Genomic DNA, 14,101 nt, shown 5'->3' with positions numbered 1-14,101 from the left:
ACAATTTATTAAAACAATAGAGGTAAGCAAACAGCGCTGGGTGCGCCGGGAGTCTCTGCTCCACCAAGACACACACCAGTTACATCAAGCAGCTGATTTTTATGCTCCTAGGCTGTTATAAATGAGGTCTCAACTCAATATGAATTTTGTAATATTTATAAAACAAATATTTCTAAAAGGTATAAAAGACAAGTAAACAGCACTGGGTGTGCAGGGAGTCTATGCTCCACCAACATGCACACACAAACATCAAATATTCTAAATATACAGAACATTGTTTTACACACTAAACACATGTATGCCTATACATACATACAATCCGGAAAGGTAACAAACAATCCTTTCAGTTCCATGACTTACTGAACTTGAGTACACCTATACATATGCACATTCAGAAAAGGTAACAAACAATCCTTTCAGTTCCATGACATAACAGTCTCCATTTTCCATTCCTTTTGAACAATATATCTCGCTTTAAGTTGTCAAGCAACTTGGTCTTCAGGCCTTATGTATCCCATTCTTCCCAGATCAAAGAAAAGCATATCCATCTCCTTTTCAAGGCCAATAGGCCTGGGTCAAAAGGCACGTTCAAGTCAGCAGGGGGCGTAACAGCAAAGGCCTTCGATGGCTGTAGATCAGTAAAGGAGCCCACAGCACCCTCACTATCTGGCAAACCACACGTTTCTGACTGTGGCTCCACGTGGCTCTTTAAGGCCTCAGAGATTGCTCGCCAGGTGCCGAGCAATCCCACTGCAACCTTGTCATTTTTAGTTGCAGAGTCCCACACCTTGACCTCAGTTTGGTCCCATATTTCAGGATCATAAACTGTCCAACTGTTAATAAGGAGAATAAGCTGTAAGGTTACCAGGACAGTCTTTGTTTCTAAGGACGTATGATTCCCCATAATGCGCAACTGCTTACCAGCGAGAGGCAGTTGTGTGCACGGGTCCGCTTCTCTCAGCTTGAGCTTCTCTCCAGCCCCAGTGTGCCTATTTCCAGCGACTTTCTGTTCAAGCTTCTCTGAGCAGTTTGTTGAGTCTGGCCGAACCTATCTTCATGAGGCAGTCAAAGTGCCTGTTCCCGTCCTGGTATCCATTCTGCTAGCCTGTTCCTCTTCATTCCTTCTTTCTGCTTCTTTATTGATGTAACTTCATCTTGTTGCCTTTTTCTTTTTTTTTTTTCTCCTTCTTTCTTGAGGGCAGTTTCCCCTCTGATACCCTTCTCTCCACAGCAGTTCTTTTCAAAACAACTTTTCATTGGTCAAACAACTTTGAATGTAACAACAATTTTGAGCTTAGGAGAAAAAAGAGGGTTTATAATCTTTGGAAAAGTGGGCAGGCCACTAGGGAGGACTATAAGGATGTTGCGAGGCTGTGCAGGGACAAAATTAGGAAGGCCAAAGCTCATCTGGAGCTCAACCTCGCTACTGCCGTTAAAGATAACAAAAAACGTTTTTATAAATACATCAACACAAAAAGGAGGACTAAGGAGAATCTCCATCCTTTACTGGATGCGGGGGGAAACTTAGTTACAAGAGATGAGGAAAAGGCGGAGGTGCTTAATGCCTTCTTTGCCTCAGTCTTTAGCAGCAATACCGGTTGTTCTCTGGATACCCAGTACCCTCAGCTGGCGGAAGGGGATGGGGAGCAGAATGTGGCCCTCACTATCCATGAAGAACTGGTTGGTGACCTGCTACGGCACTTGGATGTGCACAAGTCGATGGGGCCGGATAGGATCCACCCAAGGGTACTGAGAGAACTGGCAGAGGAGCTGGCCAAGCCACTATCCATCATTTATCAGCAGTCCTGGCTATCGGGGGAGGTCCCAGTTGACTGGCGGCTAGCAAACGTGACGCCCATCTACAAGAAGGGCCGGAGGGCAGACCCGGGAAACTACAGGCCTGTCAGTTTGACCTCAGTGCCAGGAAAGCTCATGGAGCAGATCCTCCTGAGAGTCATCACGCAGCACTTGCAGGGCAAGCAGGCGATCAGGCCCAGTCAGCATGGGTTTATGAAAGGCAGATCCTGCTTGACGAACCTGATCTCCTTCTATGACAAAGTGACACGCTGGGTGGATGAGGGAAAGGCTGTGGATGTGGTCTACCTTGACTTCAGCAAGGCTTTTGACACCGTCTCCCACAGCATTCTCCTCAAGAAACTGGCTGCTCTTGGCTTGGACTGGCACACGCTTCGTTGGGTTAGAAACTGGCTGGATAGCCGGGCCCAAAGAGTCGTGGTGAATGGAGTCAAGTCCAGTTGGAGGCCAGTCACTAGTGGCGTTCCCCAGGGCTCGGTGCTGGGGCCGGTCCTCTTTAATATCTTCATCGATGATCTGGACGAGGGCATTGAGTGCACCCTCAGTAAGTTTGCAGATGACACCAAGCTATGCGCATGTGTCGATCTGCTCGAGGGTAGGAAAGCTCTGCAGGAGGATCTGGATAGGCTGCACCGATGGGCTGAGGCCAACTGTATGAAGTTTAACAAGGCCAAGTGCCGGGTCCTGCACCTGGGGCGCAATAACCCCAAGCAGAGCTACAGGCTGGGAGATGAGTGGTTGGAGAGCTGCCAGGCAGAGAAGGACCTGGGAGTGATGGTGGATAGTCGGCTGAATATGAGCCAGCAGTGTGCTCAGGTGGCCAAGAAGGCCAACAGCATCCTGTCTTGCATAAGAAACAGTGTGACCAGCAGGGCTAGGGAGGTGATTGTCCCCCTGTACTCGGCTCTGGTGAGGCCGCACCTCGAGTACTGTGTTCAGTTTTGGGCCCCTCGCTACAAGAAGGACATGGAGGTGCTTGAACGGGTCCAGAGAAGGGTGACGAAGCTGGTGAGGGGCCTGGAGAACAAGTCCTACGAGGAGCGGTTGAGGGAGCTGGGCTTGTTCAGCCTGGAGAAAAGGAGGCTCAGGGGCGACCTTATTGCTCTCTACAGGTACCTTAAAGGAGGCTGTAGCGAGGTGGGGGTTGGTCTATTCTCCCACGTGCCTGGTAACAGGATGAGGGGAAATGGGCTTAGGTTGGGCCAGGGGCGTTTTAGGTTGGATATTAGGAAGAACTTCTTTACCGAAAGGGTTGTTGGACATTGGAACAGGCTGCCCAGGGAAGTGGTGGAGTCACCATCCCTGGAAGTCTTTAAAAGACGTTTAGATGTAGAGCTTAGGGATATGGTTTAGTGGGGACTGTTAGCGTTAGGTCAGAGGTTGGACTCGATGATCTTGAGGTCTCTTCCAACCTAGAAATTCTGTGATTCTGTGATTCTGTGAATAACAGCAAACACACAGAAACATCCATGCCTTAATGGCTGGAGAACAAGAGAACCAGCTGGAGAACAAGAAACCCCAGACTGCATGGGGTTTCCTGAATCACCCTTCTTTGTTCCCTCTAAACTTTTATATTCCTGATGGCCTCGTCATTAAGAGTCTAATGTTATCTCAACCACGGGGCTTTCCAACCCCCATCGCCACATTCCCAAATCTCCCCCTTCTTTATTAATATCAACCATTTTCTCGACACGAACTACCACTCCATATATAACATAGGGTAATACATATTCATTACTACTTCTAAAAAAACCATGATTATTATAATTTGTTTCCGGAATCCAAACCCTCCTACTGGAGCATGTGTATCAGTCTCCGGTGGTGTCTCTGGAGGTCTCTGGGGGTCTCTCGTGCTGAAGGCTCATAGTCTTCCTCCCTCTTGTCCTTCTCCTTTGTCCAACTTGGCTGTATGTCAGAGACTTGTGCAGCGTCCCCTGCAAGCTTTGTCTTTTAGTCGTTCTTCAGCTTTCCCCGTCTCCTTAATCTCCTGGCCAGACATCAGAGACTTGCATAGTGTCCCATGCAATAGTCATAATATTTAGCAGTGTTATAAATGAAGTCTCAACTCACTCTGAATTTAGTAACATAAAAGAATATTTATAAAAGGGAAGTAAAGAGCTCTGGGTGCACAGGGAGTCTATGCTCTACCAACACGCACACCCAACCGTCGAACTTTCCAAATAAATATAGGACATTGCTGTTACATATTTACAAGAAACCCGAGTACATATGGATATCCTATCCCTGCTTCATACTATAATTCTCTTTGTGGTGGTCGTTGTGGTTGAAAGGCTCAAGGTTTCCCCATCACCATTAGCAACCTTTTGTTCCAGACTGCAGGAGCAGCTTCGACTGTCTCCCTCTTCTTCTGCACGTGCTCTGCGCACCACAAGGTTCCCGAAAGCAACAAAACATGATTGCTTTTCCCACGTTTCGTTAACCCTTGAAACCACACTAATAATATTATTATCATATAACATTATACTGTTAACATAATAAATGTTAACAGTTCTAACCAGCAACCCCCCCAGCAACTTCCATGCCTTAACAGAGGGGAAAACAAGCAACCCTAGATGGCAGGGCATCGCCTCAATCACCCTTCTTTGTTTCCTCTAAACTCTTTTACATTCCTGATGACCTCATCGTTAAGAGTCTGATGTTATCACCAACCATGAGGCTTTCCAACCCCCATCGCCACACTCCCACATCTCCCCCTTCTTTATTAATATCAACCATTTTTCTCAACATGAATTACCACTCCATATATAACAGCAGTTATTCTGAACCCCCCCAGATATAAGAGACTCCAAGGAAAAGCCTACAAATACATTTCCCTTCAAGCTCTCTATTGACATGAATTGCTAAAACATTCCTTTGCAAGATACAAGAACTATATACATTAAACACTCTGTTTTTTTTAGACTTGTGCTCATACAAGGGTATGTATGACAGAACGTCACATTCATCATACCATGCGGCCCTAACATTGTTCCATATTGACACGAATCAGATGAACACATTTCACACTCAGGTCCCACATACTTTAGTATATAGATATTCTCATCACCACGGTTCCCTGTCCATTAAAATATTTATAGGTCTGTACTTCTTTTCATTCCATAGGCCTCTCCCCAAAATGTTCATAAGAACTGTTGATGGATTCAGCTTCATCTGTCAAAGTGGACACTCAGTGCAGGCAGAGTTGGTTTTCTTGACGCCAGCACCAGCTTAGCTCAAGTCACTGCTGCACTTGCCTGGTTCCTTGCAAAGTTGACCTGTCATTGGTTCTGTAGTGTCCTCCTACAATGCATACCTTAGATTACAGATTATTTTTCTCCCAAGGTTAAATCTCCTTGAGGCACGTACCTGATATCCCCATCCTTTTGCATTACCCACCAGGTGTACCCTGGTCCTTGGGCGAGGACAATCCCACAAGTGGGTTTGCATTTTGCCATGGCAGAAGCAACCCACACCTCCTTCCCCAGCCACTTCCCCACATGCACTACAGGGACTTTAGCTTCTCCCACAGTGTGTAGAGGTTTTGTTTCATCAGGACCAGGATGGCTGTCAGAACCACTGTATGGACTGCTTCAGGGAAAGTTAATTCAATCCCATCCAGACCCAGCACGCACCCTCAGTAAGTTTGCAAATGAGACCAAGTTGGTAGGAAGTGTCGATCTGCCAGAGGGTAGGAAAGCCCTGCAGAGGGACCTGGACAGGTTGGATCAATGGGCAGAGGCCAATGGGATGAAGTTCAACGTGGCTAAGTGCCAGGTCCTGCACTTTGGTCACAACAACTCCATGCAACACTACAGGCTTGGGGCAGAGTGTTTGGAAAGCTGTGCAGAAGATAAGGATCTGGGGGTGTTGGTCAATGCTCGCCTGAACATAAGCCAGCAGTGTGCCCAGGTGGCCAAGAAGGCCAATGGCATCCTGGCTTGTATCAGGAAGAGCGTTGGCAACAGGATCAGGGAGGTGATTGTCCCCTTGTACTCTGCTCTGGTGTCGTGGTTTAACCCGGCCAGCAGCTAAACACCACACAGCCGCTCGCTCACCCTCCCCCCTCCCTCTCTGGGATGGGGGAAAGAAATAGGAAAGTGAAGCCTGTGAGTTGAGATAAAGAGAGTTTATTAAGACAGGAAAATAACAATAATAATAATAACAATAATAATAACAATAATGATGATAATAGTACTGCTACTAATAATGCATACAAAACAAGTGATGCACAGTGCAATTGCTCACCACCCACTGACTGATGCCCAGCCTGATCCCGAGCAGTCCGGCCCCCTTCCCCCGGCTAGCCACCCCTATATATTGTTTAGCATTGTTATAAGTTAGACCACACAATTTACTGGTCTATTGAAATTAATTTATTAATCAAGTAAGCAGACACAAGCAAAACAGTGCTGGGCGGCTGGGGAGTCTCCGCTCCACCACGGCATGCAATTTCCCCTTTCCAGTGTCGCTGTTTTATAGCATTGAAGTTCCGGCTTGTTGAGACTTGTCGAGACCTGTTGAGACCTGTCAACTTGTCGAGACTTGTCCTGAGACTGCACAGTCTGTTGTTGGGGGTTGTTATTCTTCCTCTGGTGATCATGCGTTGTGCTTGTGTTCAGGTGGGGGCAAAACAGGATGTCTTGCGGTGGGTGGGTGGTATCTTACAAAATCTTTGTTTTAACAAGGATGTTCACGCAACCCCCCTTCCCCATTTGTCTCCATGTTACAATGCCGTGAGTTGTGAAACCTTATCTCCTCAGTAGATTCTTTAAATTCTCAAGGACAATGAACAAACCCCTACTAATTTATCACAAGCATGACGTCAGATGGTATGGAATACCCCTTTGGTCACTTTGGGTCAGCTGTTCTGAGTCTGTCCCCTCCCAGCTCTTGCTGCATCCCCAGCCTGCCCGTTGGCAGGACAGAGTGAGAAGTTGAAACGTCCTTGGTTTAGTGTAAGCACTGCTCTGCATCAGCATGTTATCAACACTCTTCTCATCCTAAGCCAAAACATAGCATTCTACCAGCTACTAGGAAGAAAATTAACTCTGTCCTAACTGAAACCAGGACATCTGGTGAAGCCCCACTTCGAGTACTGTGTTCACTTTTGGGGCCCTCAGTACATGAAGGACATGGAGTCCCTGGAGTGTGTCCAGAGAAGGGCTATGAAGCTGGTGAAGGGTCTGGAATACAAGTCTTATGCAGAGCGGCTGAGGGAACTGGGGTTGTTTGGAGAAAAGGAGGCTCAGGGGAGACCTTATTGCTCTCTACAACTACCTGAAAGGAAGTTGTGGGGAGCTGGATTTTGGCCTCTTCTCACAGATAACTAGTGATAAAAAGAGGGAATTGCCTCAAGTTAAGTGTTCCTTAATATTGATTCATTACCCCTATATTCAATTAGAATCATAGAATCATTAAGGTTGGAAAAGACCTTCAAGATCATCTGGTCCAACCATCACCCTACTACCAATGTCACCCACTAAACCATGTCCCGAAGCACCAGTTCCAACCTTTCTTTAAACACGCCCAGGGATGGTGACTCCACCACTTCCCTGGGTAACCTATTTGAATGCCTGACTACTCTTTCTGAGAAGAAATTTTTCCTTATTTTCAACCTAAACCTCCCCTGGCACAACTTTGATAGGACACTGTCAAACAGATTTTGGCAGAATTTACTTTGTACAATTCAGTGATTTCTTAATGTTTTCCTTCTGATTGCACTTTGGCACAGTCCCCTTCCAAGAATATGGCAGCTGAAAACACATTTTTTTTGGTCCGTTAAATCATTTTTGTGGTGAGTGTTCAACAGAAGCAAAATTCCTTTGCAAAAGAACTTCATTTGATAAGTTGTCTTAATGCTCTCACTGGTTTTCTGAATGTATTTTTTACAGAAAGCAAAGCCTCTGCATACTGAAAATGTCAGCAGAGTTTGAATTACTAGTCATGTGCTGTTTTGAAAACATTGAAACCTTTTTGAATTGCATCATCTGAAGGGAAAAGGTGAAACATGCATACTCTATAAATAGTCTCTGTAGCGAACAAGCACTCTTCTGCTTGCAACTCTTATTGTCTTTAGATAATAATGAACAAACTATTTTCAAGGTGAAATACTAGAGTTCACAGTAGCCCTTGGTGGTTTTTTTTTCGTTTGTTTGGTTGGTTGGTTTTTGAATGGGTAAATATTTTCAGCAAAGGTTTGTAATTTCAATTAAAAGAGGAATTTTCTTTTTGAAGGGGAATGCCTATTTGGAGTGAGGGCTTACAGTCTTTAGCAGAAGACATTTTCTGCTGCTTTGGATCCATTAATGAATTGTCAGTACTTCCCAATCCCAGTGCAGGTCCAGTCTCTTTCCCTTCATCAAGGAGTACCTAACATCTCTCTTCTTGGCAGCCTCTAAATTACCACTGACAAAAGCTTTTTAGCAAAGCACAGTGAGTCAATTTTCTACCTGCTACAAACTTTTGATACTTTGGAGATGATTAGATGGTTATGTTAAAAAAGATGAAGGGGAGGGGAATAGCCCTTCGTGTTCAATCACAGCAGTCCTACCAGGGCTTCTGAGTTGAAATTTCCTGAACTGTCTTCTGTGGCATGTTGAAACCTTTTTAAAGGTTATATTTGCTAACAACAATTTATTTCTTTAAATACACAAACAGAAAAAGAAGAGGAAAATCATACTTCATAATTCCCAGGCATTGCAACACAGTTAATGCAGAGCTGCTACATTTTGGGCTGTGAGGGCAGTTGATCTTTGTTTAAATCCTCTGTAATATAAGAAGGGTAGGTTAGTCTGTGTTAGTGCTGTCATTGTTTAGACCAGGATCTGTGTATATAAATGTGTCCTGGTTTAACCCTGTCGGCAGCTAAACACCACAGAGCCCTTCGCTCACCCTCCCCCCTCCCTCTCTGGGATGGGAGAGAGAAGCGGGAAAGTGAAGCCTGTGAGTTGAGATAAAGACAGTTTATTAAGGCAGGAGAATAATAATAATGGTAATGATAATAATGATAATAGTACTACTAATCATAATGTGTACAAAACAAGTGATGCACAATGCAATTGCTCAACACCCATTGACTGATGCCCAGCCTATCCCCGAGCAGCCGGTCCCCCACCCCGGCCACCCCCTATATATATTGTTTAGCATGACGTCAGAAGGTATGGAATACCCCTTTGGCCACTTTGGGTCAGCTGTCCTGGGTCAGCATGTTATCAGCACTCTTCTCATCCTAATCCAAAACATAGCACCCTACCAGCTACTAGGAGGAAAATTAATTCTATCCTAATTGAAACCAGGACAAAATGTTGCTGCTAATAACATGAATTCTCAAAAAATCTCCTTGTAGGGAGAGCAAGGAGACGAGTTTTCATCTGAATATGAGTAGGGACTTAGAGATAGTTCTTCTGCCAACTCTGTCTGGAGGCATTCATCATTCCAGGAGGATTTTAACCTTTTCAATACTTGAATAACATGCTGAAAAATTACAAGTGATAATATTGTTTGAGTAGCTGGTTGGGCTTTTTTTTTTTTTTAATTGCTTTCATAGAAAAGACCCATAGAAAAGAGATTTTCTATTGGAATTAATAGTTCAGTTACTTATTAAAAGTAGGAAGAAACGGGATCAAGCCCTTTCAGTGTTCAAGTGTTAGGCTTTTCCTCAGCTCACAGATGAGAAATAGTTTTATGTATGCTTTGTAGGAAACTGATATTAAAAAGAAAAATATCCTATACAATTTCTTTGAGACCACTAATCCAACTTTCATATACTGGGAATTAACCTGAAATAAAGAAATAAACTGAACTGACTAAGTTTAACTTCAACTTTTTTTTTTTTCTTCCTTGAGAGGAGGCACTTATAGGAGCATGTCATGACTACTTAAAAACAAAAGTGAAAGCCAGAGGGAGGAGCTCATGTTACCAGGGGCAACTCTGCTCCCCTTCTCTGTGCAAGTGTTGAGTGGAGCCAAGAGCAACAACACCAAATGCTTGATCTTGTTCAACCTCCCTCCCCTTCCTCTTTGTGGACTTTACAGCTTACTGGCTCTTCAGTTTAAACTTTAACCACTTTAACTCTCATGCAAAAGTCTAGGTTAGTGTGTGCAGATTGACCTTCTTCAGGATAGAGTATCAGAGTACAGCAACTGAACGTAATCCAAATAGTGCTGCTCACTGCACAACCTGCTCTGAAACGTACAGCGCAAACCAATGGAAAAAATGAAAGATTTTCTTTTTTGTTTCCTGTAAATTGAAGAGCTTTTTAAAAACTGTTGGAGATTTAGACTACAGCAATATATATTTTTTTCACCTAATTTTCATGTTATACTGCTTCCTGCAACACACTTGCTTTTGTTTCACAACACTAAATCAGTTTTGGAGTTGAGGTGGTGTGGTTTTATATGCTTTCCATTATAAATAGTTAATGTATAACACCTTGCTTGTAGTGTTTATTCCAGATTTTATATGCACTGTCTGTTCAAGTTTAATAGTGATCTGACATATGAAATGTCATTGTTTTTCTCTGTATCTATGCCTCTGACTTAATGCTTGAGCCAAGATGAATGTCATGCTTAGGTAAAATAAAATAAAAAAAAGAAAACCCAAATTCTGCTATTCATCAAGTATTGAAAGCAAGACCTGGGTCTTCATGTTTGGGAAAACAGAGGTGGGTTTGGGTCTAATCTTCAGAGGACAGTGTTCAAGACCTTTGTTCAGCAGGGTTCTTTGTCAAGCAGTGGTGTCCTTGCTGAAGTGAACATCTTTCTTGTCACGTACCATACCTTCTTACATTATATGAAGACACCGCTCTTTTGCCTTGTGCTTTATCATGCTGAATGGAAAACTTACTCATAATGCAGATTTCTGAAATGGTGCTTGCACATCTCATTCAGTACTATAACTCTGACTTCCTGTGTGTTGGTAACTGCAGCAGTTTCCATCTCCAAAAAGCTATGCAACCATAGCTGTCTTACTGTATCACTTGTGTGAAAGTGAGCTTTAGCATCACTGTAGTGGTGGGAGAGGTGAAAGCGAAGAGGTTAAGTGATGTGTGTAAATGAATCAGTGTCAGAGTGGAGATTAGGACTGGGGTTCATGCCATTAGGGTAGCCTCTTGCTTATTGACAGAATAGTTAAATTTGCTGGTAGGTGCAGTCTCCTTAGTGTAGGGTTTGGAAAACTGCTGCCAACTTGCTGAGCTACTGGGAGTTTCACATTGGTCTTAACTGGATGCAACTCTGCTTCTGCAGCTAGGATCACAGAATCACAGAATTTTCTAGGTTGGAAGAGACCTCAAGGTCATCGAGTCCAACCTCCAACCTAACGCTAACAGCCCTCCACTAAACCATATCCCTAAGCTGTACATCTAAGCGTCTTTTGAAGACTTCCAGGGATGGTGACTCCACCACTTCCCTGGGCAGCCTGTTCCAATGAAGGAGTTACCAAATTAAATGTTTCTCTTACTATCAATCTTTTATGAATGTTGTAATGGAATGGCAAAGAGGGGTTGTAAACTGGCTTTTTACCTGCCTTAGATTTTGTCAGAGATGAAAAGGGTATGTACATATGAAAGGGTTTGTCATATTTGTAATTAAAGCCAAGGTCTTCAAGATGCATCATTTCTCATAAATGATTTTCTTTTTTCTTTTGTAACAAAAGGTAAATGATAATGAGATTATAGTATTTTTCCTAATAATGTAAGCTTTCTTTCTTTTCCCACACAGGTTTCCACTTGAGTGGCACAGTGACAGAGCCTGCAATGCAATCGGAGCCAGAAACTGTTTGCAATGTAGCTATCAGCTTTGATCGTTGCAAGATTACCTCAGTGACCTGTAGCTGTGGAAACAAGGACATATTTTACTGTGCCCATGTTGTGGCACTCTCTTTATACCGGATCCGCAAGCCAGATCAAGTCAAACTGCATCTTCCCATTTCAGAGACACTCTTTCAAATGAACAGAGACCAACTACAAAAATTTGTACAGTATTTGATCACAGTGCACCACACAGAAGTTTTGCCAACTGCTCAAAAATTAGCAGATGAAATTCTTTCTCAGAATTCAGAAATCAATCAAGTCCATGGTAAGTTTGATGCTTGTTCTTCCTTTTGCCTCATTCCCTCCTTGTTTTTGAGTTGTTTCTTTTTTTTTTTTTTTTTTTGTGGCATTCAGGAGCATAACCTCCTGAGGTCCCTTCCAACGTGAGTTATTCTGTGATTCTATGATGTTTACGAAAGAGAATTCTGTTATTAAAACTTCACTGTAAGATGTTTAGAAAATAAAATTTCTTGGGAAAGAGCTCATAAGCAATGAGCTTGATGTCTCTAATGCTGTTAATACATGTCCTGATCTACTTCACACACATAGTGTATTTAATTGAAGTGACTTTTTTTTTTTTAGTGGGAAATGGTGGGGTAGGGCTGAACAACAGAATACAGTGTTCTTTAAAAGTGAAAAGGGGACTGTTTAACATTTAATAAGATAGATTTTCTCTTTTTAAAATGCAATTTTTCATACTGCCCTGCTTAAACTAGCAAAATTTAATTGAGAACCTGGCTGAAAGAGACGAATGGAGGTAAAAAGCAGGCAGTTTTCCTTTAAAGAAGGATAAAAGTGCTCCAGTGCTTAGTATTAGAATTATTTGGTGATCTGGATTTGTGAAGGAAGTAACGACAAGGCGACTCAAAGAAATCTCACAAACCCAAGCAGATGTAAATAAGCAGTACAATGAAATGAAGCATTGATAGCAGCTAAACAACATGAAAAAATAGTTTGAAAACCATATTTTAGGAAAGGCTTTTGTACTTACATTAAATATTAAAATAGAACTTGTTATATAGAAAATAAATCATGAGTTTTTGTTTTGAAACATGGAACATAAAAATAAGGGGACACAGTGAAAACACTGCGTGCAAGTCTAGACTGATAAGGAAATTTTTATCTGCCATGTGAAAGTAGACTTTGAAACTTATTGCTATATAATGTTTGTGAGACCAGGATTTTAGCAGGAGAGATTAGATATTGTCAGCAAATAAGTTAATGCATTTTGCTGTGCAGATGGAAGGGAAAGAATTTTTAGAAGTTAAATTTATTTAGGGGTTTATTAACTTTCTTCACCATCTTACCATAGAATGTCCTAGTTTTACCTTTTTGTTATTTAGTACTGGCTGTTTCACAGCAGTTGGTGTTTTTCTTTGATACTGTATACTGCTTAACAGGTATTATATTCCACCCAAGAGTTCTGAAATTAAGGACCAGATGAAGTGACTTACGTTTGTACTTTGAATCATTTGGGGAAATCAAAGACATAATAATATTTTTGAATCATTAATTTTATGATCTTTGGGTTTATATAATTATTGTTTAGAATAGTTCTGAGTATGCTAAGCTTATAAAATCAATTACTGTTATGTTGTGAATCAGTATACAGCAAGTTTGGTTTCTAGCTGGGACCATTCAATCTTTGCACAGTACTCAGTAAGATATGTGTTTTATTTGTAATTGCTTTTTTCCATATCTTCTTCTCCCTAATGCTGCCATGGAATAACATTTATTAAATTTTTATTGATATGATCTACAGTTCATTTGTATACTTCAATTCAAAAGACTTTTATAAAGTGAAGTTCATAAAATTCAGTATGGCTATGAGTTGGTAATTTGGCATGGTTTCAGCTAAAGATTAAAAAACAGCTCACACCTTAAAGACTACATTCTGTTATTTTAATCAAATTTCACTGCTGACCTGTTCCTGAGTAGTTTATAATATTGTATATTCTTAGCCTATTTTCATCACTTTTGTGGTATAGATGAGTGGACAGTAAGGGGGATTGAGAACTGTCTGACTGGTCGAGCTCAGAGGGTGGTGATCGGCTAGAGACAAGTGACAAGTGGTGTTCCCCAGGGGCTGCTGCTGGGTCCAGTGTTGTTCAACATCTTCATCAACAACCTTGATAAGGGAATAGTGTCCACCCTCAGCAAGTACAACAATGATACAAAGCTGGGAGGAGTGGCCGACATGCCAGAAGGTGGTGCTGCCATTCAGCGAGACCTGGACAGGCTGGAGAGCTGGGCAGGAAGAAACCAAATGAGGTTTAACAAGAGCAAGTGTAGAGTCCTGCACCTGGGAAGGAACACTCGCATCTATCAGTACAGGCTGGGGGACGACCTGCTGGAGAGGAGCTCTGACGAGAAGGACCTGGGGGTCCTGGTCGACAACAGGTTGTCGTGGTTTAACCCGGCCAGCAGCTAAACACCACGCAGCCGTTCGCTCACCCTCCCCCTCCCTCTCTGGGA

General features: G+C 42.7%; 1 protein-coding gene across 4 annotated transcripts in view; it reads left to right on the top strand.

Moving 5' to 3' along the window:
• Positions 1–14,101, top strand: part of LOC311426260 (zinc finger SWIM domain-containing protein 6-like) — a 269,097-nt gene that overhangs the window by 94,701 nt on the left and 160,295 nt on the right. For all 4 annotated transcript variants that reach the window (XM_084502493.1, XM_084502492.1, XM_084502491.1 and 1 more), the window contains exon 2: positions 11,535–11,891. In XM_084502493.1, the coding sequence (XP_084358619.1) occupies positions 11,535–11,891 (357 nt within the window). The remainder of the gene's footprint in view (positions 1–11,534; positions 11,892–14,101) is intronic.

This window comes from Aythya ferina (assembly GCF_964211825.1).
Source record: "Aythya ferina genome assembly, chromosome: W".
In the NCBI taxonomy this organism is placed as follows: Eukaryota; Metazoa; Chordata; class Aves; order Anseriformes; family Anatidae; genus Aythya; species Aythya ferina.
This window is presented reverse-complemented; position numbering and strand designations above follow the sequence as displayed.